This window comes from Poeciliopsis prolifica, unplaced genomic scaffold (assembly GCF_027474105.1).
Source record: "Poeciliopsis prolifica strain line A6 unplaced genomic scaffold, Auburn_PproV2 SCAFFOLD036, whole genome shotgun sequence".
Taxonomy (NCBI): Eukaryota; Metazoa; Chordata; class Actinopteri; order Cyprinodontiformes; family Poeciliidae; genus Poeciliopsis; species Poeciliopsis prolifica.
The window spans coordinates 662,501-683,848 of record NW_026562411.1 but is presented as its reverse complement, the minus strand read 5'-3'; the positions used below and the strand labels follow the sequence as shown (position 1 = coordinate 683,848).

General features: G+C 51.0%; 3 protein-coding genes across 3 annotated transcripts in view; 1 reads left to right on the top strand and 2 right to left on the bottom strand.

Moving 5' to 3' along the window:
• Positions 1-1,060: 1,060 nt before the first annotated feature.
• Positions 1,061-9,749, bottom strand: pgap1 (post-GPI attachment to proteins inositol deacylase 1). Its single transcript, XM_055053048.1, is given in 28 exon segments — positions 1,061-1,302; positions 1,936-2,040; positions 2,145-2,344; positions 2,417-2,467; positions 2,926-3,061; positions 3,131-3,340; positions 3,501-3,652; positions 3,654-3,686; positions 3,766-3,804; positions 3,944-4,007; positions 4,009-4,047; positions 4,121-4,187; positions 4,749-4,803; positions 4,874-4,947; positions 5,192-5,267; positions 5,385-5,462; positions 5,537-5,588; positions 5,670-5,716; positions 6,207-6,290; positions 6,376-6,434; positions 6,564-6,669; positions 6,738-6,804; positions 7,351-7,403; positions 7,478-7,638; positions 7,718-7,889; positions 8,177-8,352; positions 8,444-8,597; positions 9,353-9,749. Coding segments are annotated over 28 exon segments (2,781 nt in total). The 5' UTR covers positions 9,485-9,749; the 3' UTR covers positions 1,061-1,163.
• Positions 9,750-10,776: 1,027 nt separating this feature from the next.
• Positions 10,777-19,633, bottom strand: maip1 (matrix AAA peptidase interacting protein 1). The gene is made up of 5 exons (XM_055053047.1): positions 19,313-19,633; positions 18,915-18,986; positions 18,714-18,840; positions 11,048-11,195; positions 10,777-10,965 (listed from the first exon to the last, which is right to left on the bottom strand). The coding sequence occupies exons 1-5, from the start codon at positions 19,631-19,633 to the stop codon at positions 10,887-10,889; spliced, it is 747 nt and encodes a 248-aa protein (XP_054909022.1). The 3' UTR covers positions 10,777-10,886.
• A 210-nt stretch (positions 19,634-19,843) lies between these two features.
• The window catches only part of tyw5 (tRNA-yW synthesizing protein 5), a 2,472-nt gene continuing 967 nt past the window's right edge, over positions 19,844-21,348 (top strand). Inside the window, 6 exon segments of the mRNA XM_055053050.1 lie at positions 19,844-19,970; positions 20,337-20,491; positions 20,563-20,632; positions 20,706-20,733; positions 20,736-20,749; positions 21,170-21,307. Of these exon segments, the coding sequence (XP_054909025.1) occupies positions 19,890-19,970; positions 20,337-20,491; positions 20,563-20,632; positions 20,706-20,733; positions 20,736-20,749; positions 21,170-21,307 (486 nt within the window). The 5' untranslated portion in view covers positions 19,844-19,889.

The following is a 21,348-nucleotide window of genomic DNA, read 5'->3' as shown; positions in this document are numbered from 1 at the left end:
AGAACCGGGTCAACAGAACCGGGCCGAGCGGCTCTGCAAGGATGCTTGTTCCACACAAAATGGAATCAATAACTCTGTTATTGATTCCATAATCTTGATTCTGGTTCTGAACTTCAGGTCGCTAACGGTTTACCATTAGACGCAATAAGGCAGCAGAGTCGGACCTTTTGGGCCGGTTCTGATGGTCTCCATGGCAACCAGAAACACAGAGAGGGAAATGTAACAACCAGAACAGAACCAGGATTCAGAACCAGAACAGAACCAGGATTCAGAACCAGAACAGAACCAGGATTCAGAACCAGAACAGAACCAGGATTCAGAACCATGAAGATGGGATGAAAAAGGAACCGGTGAGTGAATGGAACAATAAAAGGCTTTTATTCTGAAGGGTCACCATCAGGCTGAAGGAAGTGGTGGTTGTTCTGGCAGCAGGGTGAGGTCCTGACCTTTGACCCTGTCCTCTGGTTTGAGCCCGTTTGGGACAGGAGACAACATGGTGGTGGCAGCGTCATGCTGCAGGACTGAACCGTCAGCTGGTCCAGCAGGTTCTGGGTGGACCGGCTGACGTCAACCTTTGACCCTTTGGACGATCATTAAAGCCCAATAAGGGGCGGGGCCGTCTGTGAGGCCACCGACCCGGAAGAGGAGAAAGTGTTTCAATTCAGGTTCTGAAGAATTTATTTGAACCGCTGCCTCAGAGCTTGTTCCACAACCAGAACCCTGACCTCTGACCCTGACATCTAACCCCTGACCTCTGACCCCTGACCCGGAACCCTGACCTCTGACCTGGAACCCTGACCTCTGATCCTGAGCCCTGACCTCTGACCTGAACCCTGACCTCTGACCTGAACCCTGACCTCTGACCTGAACCCTGACCTCTGACCTGAACCCTGACCTCTGACCTGAACCCTGACCTCTGACCTGAACCCTGACCTCTGACCTGAACCCTGACATTAACACAGAAACAAACCGGACCTCTCCAACGCCACCCTGCTGCTCTGCTTCCAGGATGATGAATGTAAACATGACCGGTTCCGGCGCCAGGCGGGCCATCAGAACCTCCTCCTCAGAACAGCGCCCCCCGCTGACTCCCTGACGGCGGAGCAATAAGGCAGACGAGGCGGCAGGACGTCCGGACGGCGGGCGGGTCGGTTCCCGGGCCGTCAGAGGACGCAGCAGACGCCCAGGGGGACCAGCACCGCCAACAGGAAGTAGGCAATTCTGTAGAGGTGGAGTGAAGAGAAGGTCGCCATGGTGACAGCCAATGGGAGCGGGAGGCAGGAGACGACAGGCAGCAGTCGGCTGCAAGACAGGAAGGAGGAAGTTCAAAACCAGGAAGTGTTTGAGATCTGCTGAAGATGAAATAAATCTACAGAATTTATTTGATCCAATCTTTGAATCAAATTTAGATCAAATAAAACACATGAATGTTGTGGCCTAAGATAAACATGAACCGTAAAACAAATGCAACACAAAAATGCTGCAACCACAGAAAATAAAAACAAGGATAAAATCCTGCAAACTCAAAGCCTTAGTCCTCCAGGCCACTAGGTGGAGTCTGGACTCACTAATATTAGCTTCGTAAATATGCTGCTGTTCTATTAAAATATAAGATATAAAGTATAATGCATCTTCTCTTCCTTCCTCAAACTTTTCCTCTGGATTTCCCGTCTCTACTGACTCCGGTCCCAGATGCTCGGCTCCCCCTGGTGGCCTGGAGGACAAACCTTTACTGCAGCCAGTTGGCAGCGTTTTCTGTCTGTTTTTTAGTTTTGGTGTTTGCAGCTTGTTCTGCAGCAGATGGTCATCACACTAATTATATTCAGCATAATAATTACATGGCTACTTACTGAATTTTGGTTAAAGATCAATTTACTGAGATAAGAATTTCGGAGCAGATTTTTGAAGGGGTCCAGATCCTGTCGATTGTCTCACCTGTTGCTGAGCTGCAGCGTGTCGCAGTTGATGAGCAGCAGGGAGACGCAGACCAGAGGCACGGAGTGAAGCCAGCAGGGATCCGGGTCCAGCCGGGTGCAGAACCTGTTCAGGACAAGAAGGCCATGATGCGTGGGTCAGACAGGGGCTCCACTCCCTGCGGGGCGGGGCGGTGCGGGGCGGGGCGGGGCGGGGCGGTGCGGCGCTACCTCAGGCTGCGGCCCCAGTGGAGCAGCGACGGCGCGCTGAGCACGGCGGGCAGCAGCAGCAGCGCCGCCAGGCTGAGGTGCAGCTGCAGGTCGTCCCTCACTTCCTGCAGGGCGCTCTCTGACAGCAGGGGGGCGCCGCCGCGCTCGCCAGCCGCGGCCTCCGGCGCCCCGTTGGCGGCCGGTTTCTGATTCCGTGGCGCCTGCGGGGACGGAGAGCGGGTTCTGGTTTTGGGCCAAACAGAACCTGCAGGACGGGTTCTGCTGGATCTTACCAGGTTCAACATGTGGCTCAGAGATCGCTCCGTCATCTGCAGCCGCAGGACCTGAAGGCAACACGGACTGAAAGTAAGTACACCCTGACCCGACATTTTATCAGCCAGAGAGAGAAAAATATAAATATTAGAACGATAATAAAATGAATAAATAAAACAAGAGTGAAAATAATAAAATCTAAAAAGAAAAATTCAATATTACACAAAAAGAATTATGAATAAATAAAAAAATAGACTGGAACAAATAAATACAAAACAAAGTTTAAAAATACATAACATTAAATAAAAACTGTGAAAAAATATTGATTTGGGTCAGAACCGCTGCTGGAGGTTCTACAGCGAGACGGACCAGGAAGTACTGAGTTTAACAGCAGGTTCTGATCCGGTTAACGACGGCGTGGAACGAGTGGGGCAGTGTGTGTGTGTGTGTGTGTGTGTGTGTGTGTGTGTGTGTGTGTGTGTGTGTGTGTGTGTGTGTGTGTGTGTGTGTGTGTGTGTGTGTGCTTCACCCGGTTCAGGTGCAGCAGGCCAGCGGCAGTGATGGCCAAAGCGCCACAGGAAGTGGATCCGGCCGCCGCCAGGCAGACGGCCAGCAGCAGGCGGGTTCGGAGCCGCAGCGTCCCGGCGCCTCTGGAGACGGACGGCCTGCGGAGCAACGGCCGCCGTCAGCGGAGAGTTCAGAGAGAACCGGGTTCTGACCCGACCCGGCGTTACCTGTGCAGCGGCGCCAGCAGCAGCGAGGCGAGCCGCACCAGCAGGCGAAGCAGAGCGCTGGCCCAGAACGCCACGGCGGCTCCCAGCACGTACAGCAGCGGCGCCAGCAGGTGGCGCCACTCCTCTCCCGACTCCGCCCACTCAGGAAGCGCCTTGTCAGGCGGAGTGGGGGGCAGGGCGTCCTCTGGGGGGAGGAGGTCCCGACAGCAGCTGGAGAACAACAGAACCGAGACATGACCCAGAATGACTCGGAGGGCGGGACTCGGAGGGCGGGACTCGGAGGGCGGGACTCGGAGGGCGGGACTCGGAGGGCGGGACTCGGAGGGCGGGACTCGGAGGGCGGGACTCGGAGGGCGGGACTCCGGCTCACCTGAGGAGGATGTGCAGCAGGTAAACAGGAAGGTTGACCTTGTGCAGCTGCAGCGCCCCGCCCACCGCCTCGCTCATGTCTGCCGCTCGGCCCGACGCCAGGATGGAGGACAGCTGCCCCCCGCAGGCCAGGAGCAGCGCCACAGCCGTGTAGGACCGGAACCAGCGGCCCGCAGAACCGCAGGACCTGGAACCGCAGCAAACTACTGTTGCCTAGCAACGAGAAATCAGCAACTTCTGTCTGGATGAGCAAAAGCTGGACTTACCTGTCCCAGCACCTTGGGGAAGGAGGTTCTGACCGACACCTGGAGGGGAGGAAACATTCTGCATTTGGATCGATCACACTCTGATGTGGGACTCTCTAAAGCAGTCAGAGCTGCCAGCTGCTAATTTGGGATTAGCAATCCAGAGTCACCAGGCTGAAAGCAAAGCTCAGCGCTGTACCTTGTACTGGCAGTTGGGGGCGGTGTGGAGCTGCAGCAGCACACTGGAGCTGTTGTCAGGGCGACGTGTGAAGCATCCCTGAGATCTCTGCGGCGGACGGCGAGCTGGCAGACGGGTCAAACTGGGTCAGAACCAGCAGCAGGAAACGGGAAAACAGCTGGAATCAGGAAGAGTCACCTGGCTGTGGTGAAGGAATCCTCCCGGAACCAGGGAACCCGCATCCGGTACACACCGGGCAGCCTGTCTACACACACACACACACACACACACAGACATGAACACACACACACACACACACACACACACAGACATGAACACACACACACACACACACACAGACACACACACAGACATGAACACACACACACACACACACACACACACACAGACATGAACACACACACACAGACATGAACACACACACACACAGACATGAACACACACACACACACACACACAGAGACATGAACACACACACACACACACAGACATGAACACACACACACACACACACAGACATGAACACACACACAGACACACACACACACACACACAGACATGAACACACACACAGACACACACACACACACACACACACACACAGACATGAACACACACACACACACACACACACACACACACACACAGACATGAACACACACACACACACACACACACACACATGAACACACACACACACACAAGACATGAACACACACACACACACACACACACACACACACACAGACACACTGGGATCATTGCTCCATGTCACAGGAAGTTGGTTCTCTTCCACAGGAAGTACCTACCTCTGGTCCTCTGCACTGACTCGCTACGCTGATCCGGAAGGCCTGGTAGACCTGGACACAAGATGCGTTTGAGGCCTGGAGGCAGCGTAGGAGAAAACAATGCTACTGTAAAGATGGCTACCTGGTGGAAGTGCAACAGCTGGATGTTGTGAAGAAGTCCAGAGGAGTTCACTGTGACGTCACTGGCTTGAAAACCTGCAGAACCAGAACCACCAGAACTTTTTGCGAAGCAGCTTTTAGCAGCTCTTAACTGTTTTCTACTGTTAAAAAAACATCTTGTTTTGCTGTCAATCAGGTTATACAGAAGATTTGCCCCACCGTTAGTGTACATGAATCTATGATGCTAATTAGCGACACCAGGCAATTAGACTGACTTTGATCCTTGTCATTTCTTTCTATTACTGGTTTTGCTGTTGCTCCAACTTTTGCTTTAACTCACCGAAGGACAAGACATGCGGCACAGAGACGGACCGGGTCAGAGATTCTTCTCTCTGCCACTCACACTCCACCGTGAACTGAAGGAAGAAACAAACACTTGTTAAAGAGAACCTCAGGCCGGGTCAGAACCTCAGGCCGGGTCAGAACCGCCAGCGACCCGGTTACGACCCGGTTCAGGGGAAGGGCGGGCTGACCTGTTGGCTGTTGAGGTTGGAGGCAGAAACGACCAGATGAGTGAAGGAGGACAAGTCGGCCAGACTCAGAACCAGAACCTGAGGGAGGAGACGGGTTCTCATTAGAACCTGAGCAGAACCGGGCCGAACCGCGCCGGTTCTGCTCAGGTCACCTTATAAGCTGGCAGCAGCTCGGTTCCCATGGACAGGTCCACGGCGCGTCCGCTGAGGACAGAGAGACAAGCTGCTCATCCCAGACACCAGAGCGATTCAAACGTCTCAATAATTCAAGATGGCGGCTTTTACCAGGAGGCGTTGCCATGGAGACAGCCGAAAACCCAGCCGCTCGTCTCCTGTTGGACGACAGCAACACGTTTACCAAACCGATGATTTAAAGGGACAGAAACGCTAAAATCCACCTTGTTTCCTCATCACTGAGCAAAGAGAAAAACGATTTTAACCAAAGTGAAAATCAAAGTTTTATAATCAGCAGAGGGAAGAAAAGCTGCAGCTGGGAGGAGCCAGAAATCCACTGGATGGTTAACAGCATGAAATGATCAGGCAGCCATCTTGTTTGACAGCAAGGCTGAGATTTCAGGTCGACTCCCAGTGAGGAAATCTCAAACTGAAACGTTTTCAAAAAACTGTCAAGGAAATCAAGGGAGAAAAAAGAATCAATTTAAATCAGGCATGAAAAATCCAGAGCAGCAGAAAAACCATCGAGACGAACTGAGAGACGAACTGGGAGACAAACTGAGACAAAGTGGGAGACAAACTGAGACAAACTGGGAGACAATGTGGGATCATAAAGGAGGAAGTTCTGGAGTTGTGAGCAGAACCCACCAGGTTGTTGCTGCGGCAGTAGAAATGACTGTAGGCGTTCCGCCGACTGGGCAGAGCAAACAGGAAGTACTTCAGCTGTCCTTCCTGTCAGACAGAGCAGAGCATCACTGCAGAACCTCAGAACCGCCTGGCGGACCTTCTGTCTGCCTGGAGGAGGTTCTGCTGGTACCTTCGGGGTTCTGTAGGACAGACGTAGAGAGTTCACTTCACTCCAGGCTTCAGGAACATCTGGACAACAACGGAGCAGAACTCAGATCAGGAACAGTCAGAACCAGAACCACAATAGGGCAATCGACCCGGCGATAAGGAGCCCCCGCCTCTAGACGGCGGCGCCGCCATAAAGACCCGTTCTCTAACCCAGGATGGGGACGGACGTGTCCTGGACGTCTCTCAGTGTCCTGACGTTGTGTCTGATGAAGTGATGGTTCAGGACGCTCCGCCTCCTCTCTGGATCATCTGTGAACTGTTGGACATCGGATCAGCGGTGAGGACAGAGATCTCCGTGACAACAAGCAGCTGAGCTGTTCAGACCTGTCTGGTTTGGGCATCGATGAGGTCAAAGAACGCCCTGACTGTGGCGAGGACCAGCTCTTTGCACCTGCAACAGAGACACATGGGGTTTGAGACTCCTGACGCAAAAGCCAGGCGAGGCGGTGGGCGAGGCGGTGGGCGAGGCGGCGGGCGAGGCGGCGGGAGGCGGCGGGCGAGGCGGCGGGCGAGGCGGCGGGAGAGGCGGCGGGCGAGGCGGCGGGAGAGGCGGCGGGAGAGGCGGCAGGCGAGGCGGCGGGCGAGGCGGCGGGAGAGGCGGCGGGAGAGGCGGCAGGCGAGGCGGCGGGCGAGGCGGCGGGAGAGGCGGCGGGCGAGGCGGCGGGAGAGGCGGCGGGCGAGGCGGCGGGAGAGGCGGCGGGAGAGGCGGCGGGAGAGGCGGCGGGCGAGGCGGCGGGAGAGGCGGCGGGCGAGGCGGCGGGAGAGGCGGCGGGAGAGGCGGCGGGAGAGGCGGCGGGCGAGGCGGCGGGAGAGGCGGAGGGAGAGGCGGCCGGAGAGGCGGCCAGCGAGGCGGCGGGCGAGGCGGCGGGAGAGGCGGCGGGCGAGGCGGCGGGAGAGGCGGCGGGTGAGGCGGCGGGAGAGGCGGCAGTCGACTTACCAGACGATGGAGAGGTGATCGGTGGAGACCCAGGTCCGGGGAACCGCCGTCACCTGACACAGATCACAAGGCTCAGCACAGGAAGGTGCAGCGACAGGACAAACTGAACATTACAAACCGGCCGTACCACCAGAGACAGCTTGTTGGGGTCTCCTGGGGGACAGGGCAGGGACGTCAGCCCAGACCGGACCTGGTAGTCACGGTAACCGCCTCCCACCGACAGCACGGTGATGTTCCTGAGCTTGGCCGCCTGATTCACCCACTTCCTTCTCACCGCCGTGTAGAAATCTAGCAAGAGGGTTAGAACTGAGTTACCACGGCGACCAGCATCTCGGCGGCCGGCACCACGCCGTCCGGCTCGGCTCACCCAGCAGGTGTGGGTCCAGGGCCAGAACCGGGGCCTTGTGGGGGGAGGCCTGAGTGATGATGAGGCTGACCAGGTGAGGGTTGAAGCGGGGCAGAGTGAACAGCGCCCGGGCCAGAACGCCCCCCATGGAGTGGCCGACCAGCGCCACGCTCTGCGGCGGCGCCTGCAGCTGCTGCGGGGAAAACGGACCTTTATGTGACAAACAGCTGAACAGAACTTTATGTTCACAATTTATTTATTTACATTTGATTTTAGATAAGAATAAATAATATTTTAAAACTTATTATTTTGTATTTATGTATTACTAATTTGTGATTTTTTTATTTCTTCTTTAATATCATTTAGTTTTCTTCTGGCCACGTTTCCATCACCAGTTAAATGTGTTACTTCCTGTTGGTTTGTCAACTAAAACCTGCTGAGGTCAGAGGTCGGACCGGACCGGTACCAGCCGGTTCTGACCTTGTATAGCCGCAGGATGGCCTTGATGCTCTCATGCAGGAAGTGGGTCTGCCGGAGCAAACTGCCGCCGTAAAGCGCCACCAGCTCCTCGTTGAAGTCCACGGTGAAGACGTTGAGATGGACGCCTCCCTCCATGTTCTCCGCCTTCCTCAGGGCCACCGAGCCCAGAGAGCGGGCTGCGTCACATGACGGGGAGAGCCAATCAGAGAGCAGGAAGCCAGGCATGAAAAAACCTTTCAACCTGTGGGAATGGATGGTTCCCCTCACCTTGCTTGTAGCTGCCGGCGTTTCCGGGCAGGAAGAGCACGGGCGCGCCGGTGAGTTTGAGCGCCCGGGTCTCCTGAGCGTACAGGCCCTCGCCGTAGAGGTAGAGGCCGTATGCCGGGTAAAGTCTGGCCACGCGTCTGGGCAGAGACACGCGCTGCCAACAAAAACCACAGACAACGGAAAATTACTCATTCAAAACAGTTTCTGTTTGCACAAAGTCGTTCTCGGCTTTTCTGAAAAAGGTTGACGTACTGAAGAGGGCCGATGGAAACACACTGAATGTTTCGGTCACCTGACCAATCAGCTGTTTTGCGTCTTCCTGCAGGTGAACGTGTAACATCAGCTGCATTAACACGAACATCACGGCGCCTTTAACAGCCTTACTGTTGCCAACTCAGCAATTGTGTTGCTACATTTCCAACATTTAAACAAAAAAATTGGCATCAGTTAAAATGGGAATCGGTGTGCAATCGGTGCATCGTTACTGCTGACCCGAGGTTATCACCTGGTGTGACTAATGAATCTATATCTGATGAAATCATTGATTTGCTCCAAACCAATAGATGAAATCGATTCTGGTTCACTTTCTTTATTGTAAGTGAAACTGGAACAGTTTCGGCTCATTGACAGCTGGAGGGAATCGGCCACCAGGACGTGTTCAGTGACAGTCGCCCTGCTGTTGGCATCTCTTTGTTGCCGTATTGAGCAACGATTCAGACCAAAGTGATCAGCCGGTCAGGATGTTTGCAGATCTCAGAAACCATCCGGGTTCTGATCTGCTTCTCTTCTGCTCCGACCTGCCCAGGAGTTTTAAGGGGTTCTTCATCCAGAACCCCGCTTATCTGATTCTGTGACCTGACAGCAGCTCCCTGGACCCAGCAGAACTCCGGGGAACCGGCCAGGACTCACCCGGTACTCCGGATATTCAAACATGTAGGTCATGCTGCATCGGTTCTCCTCGCAGCCGGTCAGCAGCTCCCGCAGGCCGACCAGCAGCAGCCCCAGCGCCGCCCCGTACAGCGCCACCGCGGCGGCCCTCATGGTTCCGTCGAACCGGACTCTCCGAACCTACTGCGGCCTCATCTGTCGGTCCGCCTGGTCAGGGTGTCACCGCCAGTCCAGTCGAACCAGTTCACAACTCAGCCTCACAGGGTGCACTCCTTTACAGTCAGCCGGCGAGGAACCGGGCAGAAAGGTGGGCGTGATTTGGGGGAGGGGGGCAGCTGATAACCAAGTGACCTGATGTAAGCAGGGCTGATTGGAGCTAAACCTGGCCCCTTATAAAGACGAGTAACGTTGTTAAATCGATATAACGTGATGTGTGGGAACCAGGAAGTGTTCGACCTTAAATGACGTCACAAAGGTAATTCTGCTGAGAAAAAACCGCCTTTCTCTGAGCTGCTATTTGGATAACTCCTCCCACACCGCCCCTTGCCCGAGTTTGTCCACCGGCTGACTACAAAAGATGCGCCCACTCAGGGTGTTTAACCAATCAGAGAAAAGGAACTTGTGACGATTGACCAATAGCAGATCAGCTACTGAGTGACGATTTGTGCGCGTGAAAGTGTCAGTTGGATTCAATAATTCCCACCTAAAACATTATTTACGGTATTAGGAAGATGTTTTTTCTGAGTCTCCTGCTGTAACCGGTGGAAGGACTGGATTAAAACCAGCTGAACGACCGGGCCCAGTGCAACTGTTAACTGGTTTTACCCAGATGAAAACCAGACCAGTTTCTTATCATGAAACAAAAATTTTTATTTTTTTTTTATGTTTTAACTTCAGTTTTACTTGAAATAGGAATTAAAAGATGTACAGGTTTCAAGCTGTTCATGGTGAGTCCAGCAGGTTGATTCAGAATCTCATCTCATCATGTATCCATCATCTGAGAGGCGGGTCCATCACAGAGACCAGTTAAACCAGTTAAACCAGTCAGGACACATCAGGAGAACTGGGAGAGGCGCAGAGCTCTGAAAACCACCATCTTCCTCCCATTAAAGGACTTTATTCAGGAAATTATTACTTTACACATGGAATAAAACACACAGAAAACGTCATTGCGTAGCTGCTCTCCTATTGGTCTATTCTCGCAGGTTCCAGCTCTGATTGGTTGAATCTTTAAGTTCTGATTGAACTGAAATCTGTTGCTCAAAGTTTCTTGAAAACAACAATAAAAGGAAATGGTGGAATATTATTTTAATGTAGAAACAACAAGGAGGTCCTGTTCTGCCAGAACTGGGTCGTAGAACTAGAACCAGTCAGCAGCAGGTCTGGGTCAGAACTCCATGTTCAGCCTTCAGTTCACGTTAAATCCAGTCAGCAGGTGATTATGTCATCCGCTCGGAACCGGACCCAAATCCAGTCCAGGCGGTTCTGGTTCCGTCCCTCTGGGCTCCTGGTGAGGAGAAGCGGCCGGATCGATCCTCAGTACCGGCCCCTCGGCCTAGTCCAGCAGCTTGGAGTGTTCTATTCGGGTGATGGTCCAGTCTGCAGCGACACCTTCGGTGAACTCCCTCTGGAACCTGAACCAGAACAACAACAGAACCTCCTCAGGTCCGGATCGCTCAGCGTGAGGAACGGTTCTGCTCGGGTTCTGGTACCGACTCGTAGCTGGCGGTGAGCAGCCGTTTGACCTCCGTCTTTCCGTCGCTGATGGACACTGTGAACATCTGGGTTCCCTCCATGCTGTCGTCAGGGAGACTGACGCTGGTCAGGTACCAGAACCGCATCAGGATGCTGACGATCTTCTTGTCTGCAGCCCGACACGGGGGAACCAGAACCACAGGAGAGATTAAACTGTTCTGACATCATTAGATGAACTGAACGCGCTGACGTCACTGGTTGTTTTTACAGATGGGGTTTCCAACCTGCGGCCCCCGGGCCACATGTGGCTCTGTGGTACGGTGGCCCACAGGTTCAAATTTTAACACAAAACCAAAGACACACAAATAAACAAAAGCTGCAACAGCAAGAATAGAATAGAAGTCCTCCAGGCCACCAGGGGGCATCTGGAGTTGGTAATATTAGCTCCGTAAATATCAGAAAAGAATGAGGTATAGACTGTGTCCAAATTCAAGGTCTGCATCATCCTTTGAAGGACGGATTTGTAAGCCAATTATGTCACAGGGTGACGACAAGGCCTGTCCAAATTCGAAGACTGCGTCACGTGTGGCCTGCAAATGGAGAAGGACCTCGCTGCAGCAAACAGGAAGGGAGGGACAGGTCCATTTTCGTTTCCTCATATGGAAATGGGACCATTGCACTCCACCTTTAGGAAGGATTTTCACTCTCAGCTTGTATTTGATTTTCTCTCTTTTATTTACTTCAACTCGCAGTTTTTAACTAATTCTGCTCCTTAGTCTGATACTGCCTCTAGTGGTGTGGGGTGGTACACAACTAACATAATTACATTACTGATCAGAATACCACAGTCTTTATGATTTATTATTAATTCTGGCATTACTGGAACCATAATCCCTCACAAAACACCACACCTTTAGAAATGTGCAATACACATTTGAACATTTTAGAATCAAACTAACAGATTTATTTTTTACTAATAATACAGAAATCCGGAGTGATACATAACTAAAAAACAAACTTCGGCTTTGTTGTATTTTTCTTCGCTTCATGCTGTCATGGTTGCTAGGCAACATAAGTTAAGCTGAGGTGGGGCGGAAACGGTTGGAGGAGGATAGACCTGTGCAAATACACTGCTTCTCTCTAACCCTAACCCTGGTAGACCCAGGTAGACCCAGGTAGACCCAGGTAGACCCAGGTAGACCCTGGTAGACCCTGGTAGACCCTGGTAGACCCTGGTAGACCCAGGTAGACCCTGGTAGACCCAGGTAGACCCTGGTAGACCCTGGTAGACCCAGGTAGACCCTGGTAGACCCTGGTAGACCCTGGTAGACCCTGGTAGACCCAGGTAGACCCTGGTAGACCCTGGTAGACCCAGGTAGACCCAGGTAGACCCTGGTAGACCCTGGTAGACCCAGGTAGACCCTGGTAGACCCTGGTAGACCCTGGTAGACCCAGGTAGACCCTGGTAGACCCTGGTAGACCCAGGTAGACCCTGGTAGACCCTGGTAGACCCAGGTAGACCCTGGTAGACCCAGGTAGACCCTGGTAGACCCTGGTAGACCCTGGTAGACCCTGGTAGACCCAGGTAGACCCTGGTAGACCCTGGTAGACCCAGGTAGACCCTGGTAGACCCTGGTAGACCCTAGTAGACCCAGGTAGACCCAGGTAGACCCTGGTAACCCAGGTAGACCCTGGTAGACCCTGGTAGACCCAGGTAGACCCTGGTAGACCCTGGTAGACCCAGGTAGACCCTGGTAGACCCTGGTAGACCCAGGTAGACCCTGGTAGACCCAGGTAGACCCTGGTAGACCCTGGTAGACCCTAGTAGACCCTGGTAGACCCTAGTAGACCCAGGTAGACCCTGTTAGACCCTGGTAGACCCAGGTAGACCCTGGTAGACCCAGGTAGACCCTGGTAGACCCAGGTAGACCCTGGTAGACCCTGGTAGACCCAGGTAGACCCTAGTAGACCCAGGTAGACCCTGTTAGACCCTGGTAGACCCAGGTAGACCCTGGTAGACCCAGGTAGACCCAGGTAGACCCTGGTAGACCCTAGTAGACCCTGGTAGACCCTAGTAGACCCAGGTAGACCCAGGTAGACCCTGGTAGACCCAGGTAGACCCTGTTAGACCCTGGTAGACCCAGGTAGACCCTGGTAGACCCAGGTAGACCCTGGTAGACCCTGGTAGACCCAGGTAGACCCTGGTAGACCCAGGTAGACCTGGTAGACCCAGGTAGACCCTGGTAGACCCAGGTAGACCCTGGTAGACCCAGGTAGACCCTGTTAGACCCTGGTAGACCCAGGTAGACCCTGGTAGACCCAGGTAGACCCTGGTAGACCCAGGTAGACCCTGGTAGACCCTGGTAGACCCTGGTAGACCCAGGTAGACCCTGGTAGGCCCAGGTAGACCCTGGTAGGCCCAGGTAGACCCAGGTAGACCCAGGTAGACCCAGGTAGACCCTGGTAGACCCTGGTAGACCCAGGTAGACCCTGGTAGACCCAGGTAGACCCTGGTAGACCCAGGTAGACCCTGGTAGACCCTGGTAGACCCAGGTAGACCCTGGTAGACCCAGGTAGACCCTGGTAGACCCTGGTAGACCCTGGTAGACCCAGGTAGACCCTGGTAGACCCAGGTAGACCCTGGTAGACCCAGGTAGACCCTGGTAGACCCAGGTAGACCCAGGTAGACCCTGGTAGACCCTGGTAGACCCAGGTAGACCCTGGTAGACCCAGGTAGACCCTGGTAGACCCAGGTAGACCCTGTTAGACCCTGGTAGACCCAGGTAGACCCTGGTAGACCCAGGTAGACCCTGGTAGACCCAGGTAGACCCTGGTAGACCCTGGTAGACCCTGGTAGACCCAGGTAGACCCTGTTAGACCCCTGGTAGACCCAGGTAGACCCTGGTAGACCCAGGTAGACCCTGGTAGACCCAGGTAGACCCTGGTAGACCCTAGTAGACCCTGGTAGACCCTAGTAGACCCAGGTAGACCCTGTTAGACCCTGGTAGACCCTGGTAGACCCTGGTAGACCCAGGTAGACCCTGGTAGACCCAGGTAGACCCTGGTAGACCCTGGTAGACCCAGGTAGACCCTGGTAGACCCTGGTAGACCCAGGTAGACCCTGGTAGACCCAGGTAGACCCTGGTAGACCCAGGTAGACCCTGGTAGACCCTGGTAGACCCTGGTAGACCCAGGTAGACCCTGGTAGACCCAGGTAGACCCTGGTAGACCCTGGTAGACCCAGGTAGACCCTGGTAGACCCAGGTAGACCCTGGTAGACCCAGGTAGACCCTGGTAGACCCTGGTAGACCCAGGTAGACCCTGGTAGACCCAGGTAGACCCTGGTAGACCCTGGTAGACCCTGGTAGACCCAGGTAGACCCTGTTAGACCCTGGTAGACCCAGGTAGACCCTGGTAGACCCAGGTAGACCCTGGTAGACCCAGGTAGACCCTGGTAGACCCTGGTAGACCCAGGTAGACCCTGGTAGACCCAGGTAGACCCTGGTAGACCCAGGTAGACCCAGGTAGACCCAGGTAGACCCTGGTAGACCCTGGTAGACCCAGGTAGACCCAGGTAGACCCTGGTAGACCCTGGTAGACCCTGGTAGACCCAGGTAGACCCTGTTAGACCCTGGTAGACCCAGGTAGACCCTGGTAGACCCAGGTAGACCCTGGTAGACCCAGGTAGACCCTGGTAGACCCTGGTAGACCCTGGTAGACCCAGGTAGACCCTGGTAGACCCAGGTAGACCCTGGTAGACCCTGGTAGACCCTGGTAGACCCTGGTAGGCCCAGGTAGACCCTGGTAGACCCAGGTAGACCCTGGTAGACCCAGGTAGACCCAGGTAGACCCTGGTAGACCCTGGTAGACCCAGGATGCAGACCTTGAATTCAGACACATCTATCATGCATCTTTACTTTCTTCCTCCAACTCTTCCTGGCCATCCTGTCTTTACAAACGTCTGGTCCCAGATAGTCTGGTGATCGGCTCCCCCTGGTGGTCTGGGGGAGCCGATCCAGTTGGCAGAATTTTAAATTTGCTGTTTTTCATATTAGCTTCTATTTCCAGCTGCACGTTTCTATTTCTGTTGCATTTGTTTCTTCTCTGTTTTGGAGTTTGTGTCATAGCTCAGCTCCTGCACTGTCACTTAAAGAAAAACCAAACAAGAGGTTTTAGTTCATGAAGGCTGGTTTTATCTCCATGACAGATCTACAGATATATCATAGAAATTTTATTTTTTTCTAAAACCTGAAAATATAAATTAATTTTAGTTTGATTTTGTTCCCTTTCAAAATCAAATAAATAATTTAGCAATATAATTATAAAACCTTTTTTTTGCAGCTCTATTAGCATTTCATTTTGTAGCATCGGGGGAAGAAGTGGTTAGAACCAACACAAATCCCATTTACAATGAATTTATTATTTAAAATTCTCCAAAAAGACAATATTTCCCATGCTCCCATTGTTCCCTTATCACACGCTCAAAGTTGCAGTAGGTACAGGAAAAGTTTCTGTCCACCAGGAAAGTTCCTTCCCATCAGATGCTCCTCAGCCTTCAGATCAAATATTTATTCAGAAAAGACCCTCAGATTGGTTTCTTTCCTTTTAAATAATCTAAACCAGGGATCACCAACCTTTTTGAGACTGGGAGCAACTTCACGGGTACAGAGCAACACGAAGGGCACTTGTTTGATGCAGTCTTTATATATATATATATATATATATATATATATATATATTATAATATATATATATATATATATATACAGTTAGGGCCAGAAATATTTGGACAGTAACAATATTTGTGAGTTGGGCTCTGCATGCCACCGCATTGGATTTGAAATGAAACCTCTACAACAGAATTCAAGTGCAGATTGTAACGTTTAATTTAAAGGGTTGAACAAAAATATCTGATAGAAAATGTAGGAATTGTACACATTTGTTTACAAACACTCCACATTTTAGGAGCTCAAAAGTAATTGGACATATAAACATAACCCAAACAAAAAAGTTTTCTCTCAATATTTTGTTGCGAATCCTTTGGAGGCAATCACTGCCTTAAGTCTGGAACCCATGGACATCACCAAACGCTGGGTTTCCTCCTTCTTAATGCTTTGCCAGGCCTTTACAGCCGCAGCCTTCAGGTCTTGCTTGTTAGTGGGTCTTTCCGTCTGAAGTCTGGATTTGAGCAAGTGAAATGCATGCTCACTTGGGTTAAGATCTGGTGATTGACTTGGCCATTGCAGAATATTCCACCTTTTTGCTCTCATGAACTCCTGGTAGCTTTGGCTGTATGCTTGGGGTCATTATCCATCTGTACTGTGAAGCGCCGTCCGATCAACTTTGCAGCATTTGGCTGAATCTGGGCTGACAGTATATCCCGGTACACTTCAGAATTCATCCGGCTACTCTTGTCTGCTGTTATGTCATCAATAAACACAAGTGACCCAGTGCCATTGAAAGCCATGCATGCCCATGCCATCACGTTGCCTCCACCATGTTTTACAGAGGATGTGGTGTGCCTTGGATCATGTGCCGTTCTCTTTCTTCTCCAAACTTTTTTCTTCCATCATTCTGGTACAGGTTGATCTTTGTCTCATCTGTCCATAGAATACTTTTCCAGAACTGGGCTGGCTTCTTGAGGTGTTTTTGGGCAAATTTAACTCTGGCTGTCTATTTTTGGAATTGATGAATGGTTTGCATCTACATGTGAACCCTTTGTATTTGCTTTCATGGAGTCTTCTCTTTACTGTTGACTTAGAACAGATACACTACTTCTCTGAGAGTGTTCTGGACCTCAGTTGATGTTGTGAACGGTTCTTCTTCACCAAAGAAAGTATGCGGCGATCATCCACCACCGTTGTCTTCCGTGGACGCCCAGGCCTTTTTGAGTTTCCCAAGCTCACCAGTCAATTCCTTTTTCCTCAGAATGTACCAGACTGTTGATTTTGCTACTCCAAGCATGTCTGCTATCTCTCTGATGGATTTTTCCTTTTTTTAAGCCTCAGGATGTTCTGCTTCACGTCAATTGAGAGCTCCTTTGACCGCATGTTGTCTGGTCACAGCAACAGCTTCCAAATGCAAAACCACACACCTGGAAACCCCAGACCTTTTAACTACTTACTTGATTACAGGTTAACGAGGGAAAGGCCTTTTGAGTTACTTGCAGCCTTTAGAGTCCATTGTCCAATTACTTTTGGTCCCTTGAAAAAGAGGAGGCTCTGCATTACAGAGCTATGATTCCTAAACCCTTTCTCCTATTTGGATGTGGAAACTCTCATATTGCAGCTGGGAGTGTGCACTTTCAGCCCATATTATATATAAATTGTATTTCTGAACATATTTTTGTCAACAGCTAAAATAACAAAACCTGTGTCACTGTCCAAATTTCTGGCCCTAACTGTATATATATATATATATATATATATATATATATATATAACCAAAGCAAACTGATGGATTGTTGCAGTAACACCTGCAGCTGTACAACACTGAGTACCTTGAAAATTTCCTTTAAATAAAAAAGAAAAAGAGTTATAGTTTTATTATCTAACCATCTGTTCTATTAGCAAAATTGTGGAAAATAAAATAGCTTTTGTGTCAAAACATATTAAACACACACAGCTGTCAGTCTGATGCGTGAGGTGGGGAACAACAAAGCCCAAGTCTTATTGGTCAGTTTGCTTTTATTAATTTAACGGCTTTGCGTTTTTCTGCAAGCTAAAAATGAACGAGTTGGGTTTGAACCTCCTGTTGTTCTACGTTCAGCCTGAGCTTCTGACAGTCTGCGCGGTTCTGGCGGGTCGCCGGTTTATTCGCTTTTTTTGTGGTTTTGCGAACCGAACAGCTGACGGGTCCCGCTGGCTGACACCAGCAGATGTGGAGAAAATAAAGGTCCAACACAAAACTGTCACTGCACCTGATCTGCAAGAGCACAAGCACTTCTCCAATGTGCAAAAATCAGCACAAACCTGAACCAAGAGCAGCGTACTTTATCCAGACGATGCTAAATAATAAAGACATGGAAGCGAAGCCTCCTCATGTGGTTCACGGAAAGAGGTTGTGTTGATTCCCAGGTGTGCACTACGAATAAGATGTTTTTGGCACAATTTATTTAATTTTTCTTCACAATTTTGTTAATAGTAAATAGGGTTAAATAATAAAAACTCCAGAAGTTATTCTTTTCTTTCTTTACTTAAAGGAAAATGTCAAGGTACACAGAGTGCAGCTGCAGGTGCTGCTGCGCTCCGATAGTTTCCTGCAGGCGCCTGCGCAGTTCTGAACTTCAACAGCAGGAAAGAGTTTTATACGTAAAGTAATTTATTTGAAACGTTTTTATCATTTTCCTCTTTTGAACTCTAAATATAAACAAACATCATTACTTCAATGTAAAAACATTTAATTAAATTATTTTTTGGTAGTGCTCCCTAATGATAATGCTATTTTAGAAGTGGCTCCGCGGGCGACTGAAAAGGTCCCTCCGGACGACCGGGTGCCCGCGGGCACCAGGTTGGTGACCCCTGATCTAAACACTTAAAGTTAGAAATTAATTAGTGTCTTTCAAAAAATAAAAACAGTTTGTAAGAAATCATTTGTGTTTTTTATTAATAATAAATGAATAAAAAGCCCTGTTAGGAATAAATGTGCTGTTGTCAGTGTTTTGTTTGTGCTGCCGATCTTAGCTCACCGTTGTGGTCTAAGAAGACGGCCATGTCTCCCAGCATCGTGTACATCATGTCCTGCGGCTCGGCACACAGAGCTCTCTGGTAGCTGCACGGCAACGAGCCGCACTTCTGCTTCAGCTTCCTGACCAGCTGCAGGACAGAGGAGGAACATGATGAAGATGCTGCTGCTGACCCACTGAGATCATCATCATCTTCATACTCACATCTTTAGCGACGAGGCCCTCCAGAGCCTCAAACTGACACCGAGACAAAAGTCTGGAGACGTGGGAGAAAGCCTGGAGGACAGAGGACAGAGTCCAAATCACTGAGGACAAAACCAAGATGGAGGACAGAGATGACGCTGGTGGATGGATGTGACAGAACATAACATAACATTGTTGTAAATATACCAGATTTATCAAAGGCCTCATTTCCATACAACAAACACAAGATACAAACATTCATATCATTTCCTTCAGAAAATTAAAAACAAATCTAATTAAAAAAACTATTTTAAGAATTTTATATCAAATGCTATGTAAGAACTATAAACTATCGATGCCACAATAAGAATAAAATGAAAATAATAATAATTATGATGATGATGATGTTGTGAACCGACCAGAACCCAGATCTGGTACCGGACCTGCTTCGCTCCCTGTGTGAACTCCTCGATGCTGAACTCTTCGTCCAAGTAGGTTCTGATCAAGAAGTAGCAGATCCGGGTCCGGATCCAGATGAACGGGTTCGGGATGCCGAACACCACCACCTTCGGCTTCGGGTGGTTCTGATCGCGCTCCGAGCAGTAGGCCCGGCTGGCCGGGAGGTTACCCGCCCGGACCAGACAGCACCGCTGACTCCGAACCAGATTCTGGTTGAAAACGAACCGAGCCAGAGTGAAGGATGAAGGCAGCCGACGATAACATCTGAACAGGACGGACATCTTTACCGTCCGCTTCACTGCTGGTTCCGACCCGAAACACGTTTTTTCCCGTCAGAAACCCAGCAGAAACCAGAGCCGTGACCCAGCTTCACCTTCACTAAACTATTTGTGCCATTTATTCAAATAACATTAATGTTTTTTTTATGTATCTTTAGCTGGTTCTTCCTCCATGTGGGGAACAATAACAAGTAACACCAGCGGAAGCTGTGATCCCGTAACTTCCGTGAATAGATCATTGAGTCCTAAGTTACTTTAAATGGAGCTCCAGGAAAGAGTAGCGGTTCCGATTTTTACTGAAGTGGACCGGGACGTGTTTCTGAACCAGGTTTATCCCGGGGTAAGACGGAACGGCTCCGGTGGGCTCCAGAAAACGCGAGGACGTTTTCAGTGCAACACCCGAGTTTCACTGGTCACAGCAGAAACAGAGCAACTGACCTGATTTCATTACTAATGTCGCTGACAGGAAATATGACGCTATTAGCAACATCGGATGCTTTAAAGACTAAAATGATAATAACTACCTATTTTTAATATAAAGCTTATGAAGCAGGTCATGTTAGAAAAGGCTTCAACAAATACATCAATGCAGGCCCAGATCATGATTCCTCCACCACCATGCTTGAGAGTTGGTTTCAGGCTGGATATGGATGAACTTGTAGTGTCTTGTTGGTTCTGATTGGTGCGGTGTGTCCCTGTCCTCCAGCGCTGCCCTGCGGTCCTGCGGGGCGTGGATCTGGGCCCATGTGTGGACAGGTGGACGGTTGAATACCTGGCGATGACGGGAGGTCAGAGGGAGGTGAAGGTCCACGTCTCCTCTGTACCTCAGATGGATTTCCTGCATAAAAACTTCATCTACAGGTGAGCAACATCCAGAGCTTCAGCTGTGACGGAGGATCTGACCTCTGACCTTCTGGACGTTTTATCACCAGGACTCTGCCGTTCGATGAGTTCGTCAGGAGAGCAGCTGAGACCAAACACTCTGACTTCTTCCTGGCTGAGGTAGGATCGGATCAGCTGGATTAACTGCGGATCATTTTCCTGCACTGGGATAAACTGCTGGCTTTGGTTTCAGGAGGAGAGCTACTACCTCCGCTCATTGGGGACGATGCCCGGAAGGTAAACGACTGAAATGAGCTCAATGAGTGTAGCGTTTCCAGTCTGGCTGCCTTTGGGAGGATGATGATGATGAGGATGATGAGACATGAGTGATTAGACAGTGTGGTTCGTATTGGACATCGACAGCAGGAAGCTGAGGTGGAAACATGTTTATTTTATAAAGATGTCTGCGACAGGCAGGGCCTGCAGCTCCAAGCTGAACAGATTAAAGCTGATGGTTAAACTCGATCAGATGTTCGGAAGCAGTGATCCAAACAGCAGCTGCAGGCATCGCCATGTTGATCTCGCTGACTGTTGGTTCTGCTCTGAGTTTGCAATGCAACAAAGTCTGAGCGGGTCAGTTCTGGGTTTCAGATGTAGAGTTTCTGGGTTCTGATGGGCTGCTTGTCCGTTTTCCTCGGGTTGGTTCTGTCTCTGCAGGAACCCGCTGACCTGAGCAGACAATTCCCGGACCTGGCTGAGGACTTTCACACGCCGCAGTTCTTTGAGCCGGACCGGTTCTTCTCCAGTGTTTTCCGGATCAGCTCCTGTGGTCTGCAGCTGTGGACCCACTATGACGTGAGTTCTGGTCGGACCGGTCTCAGCAGCTTTAACGTCGA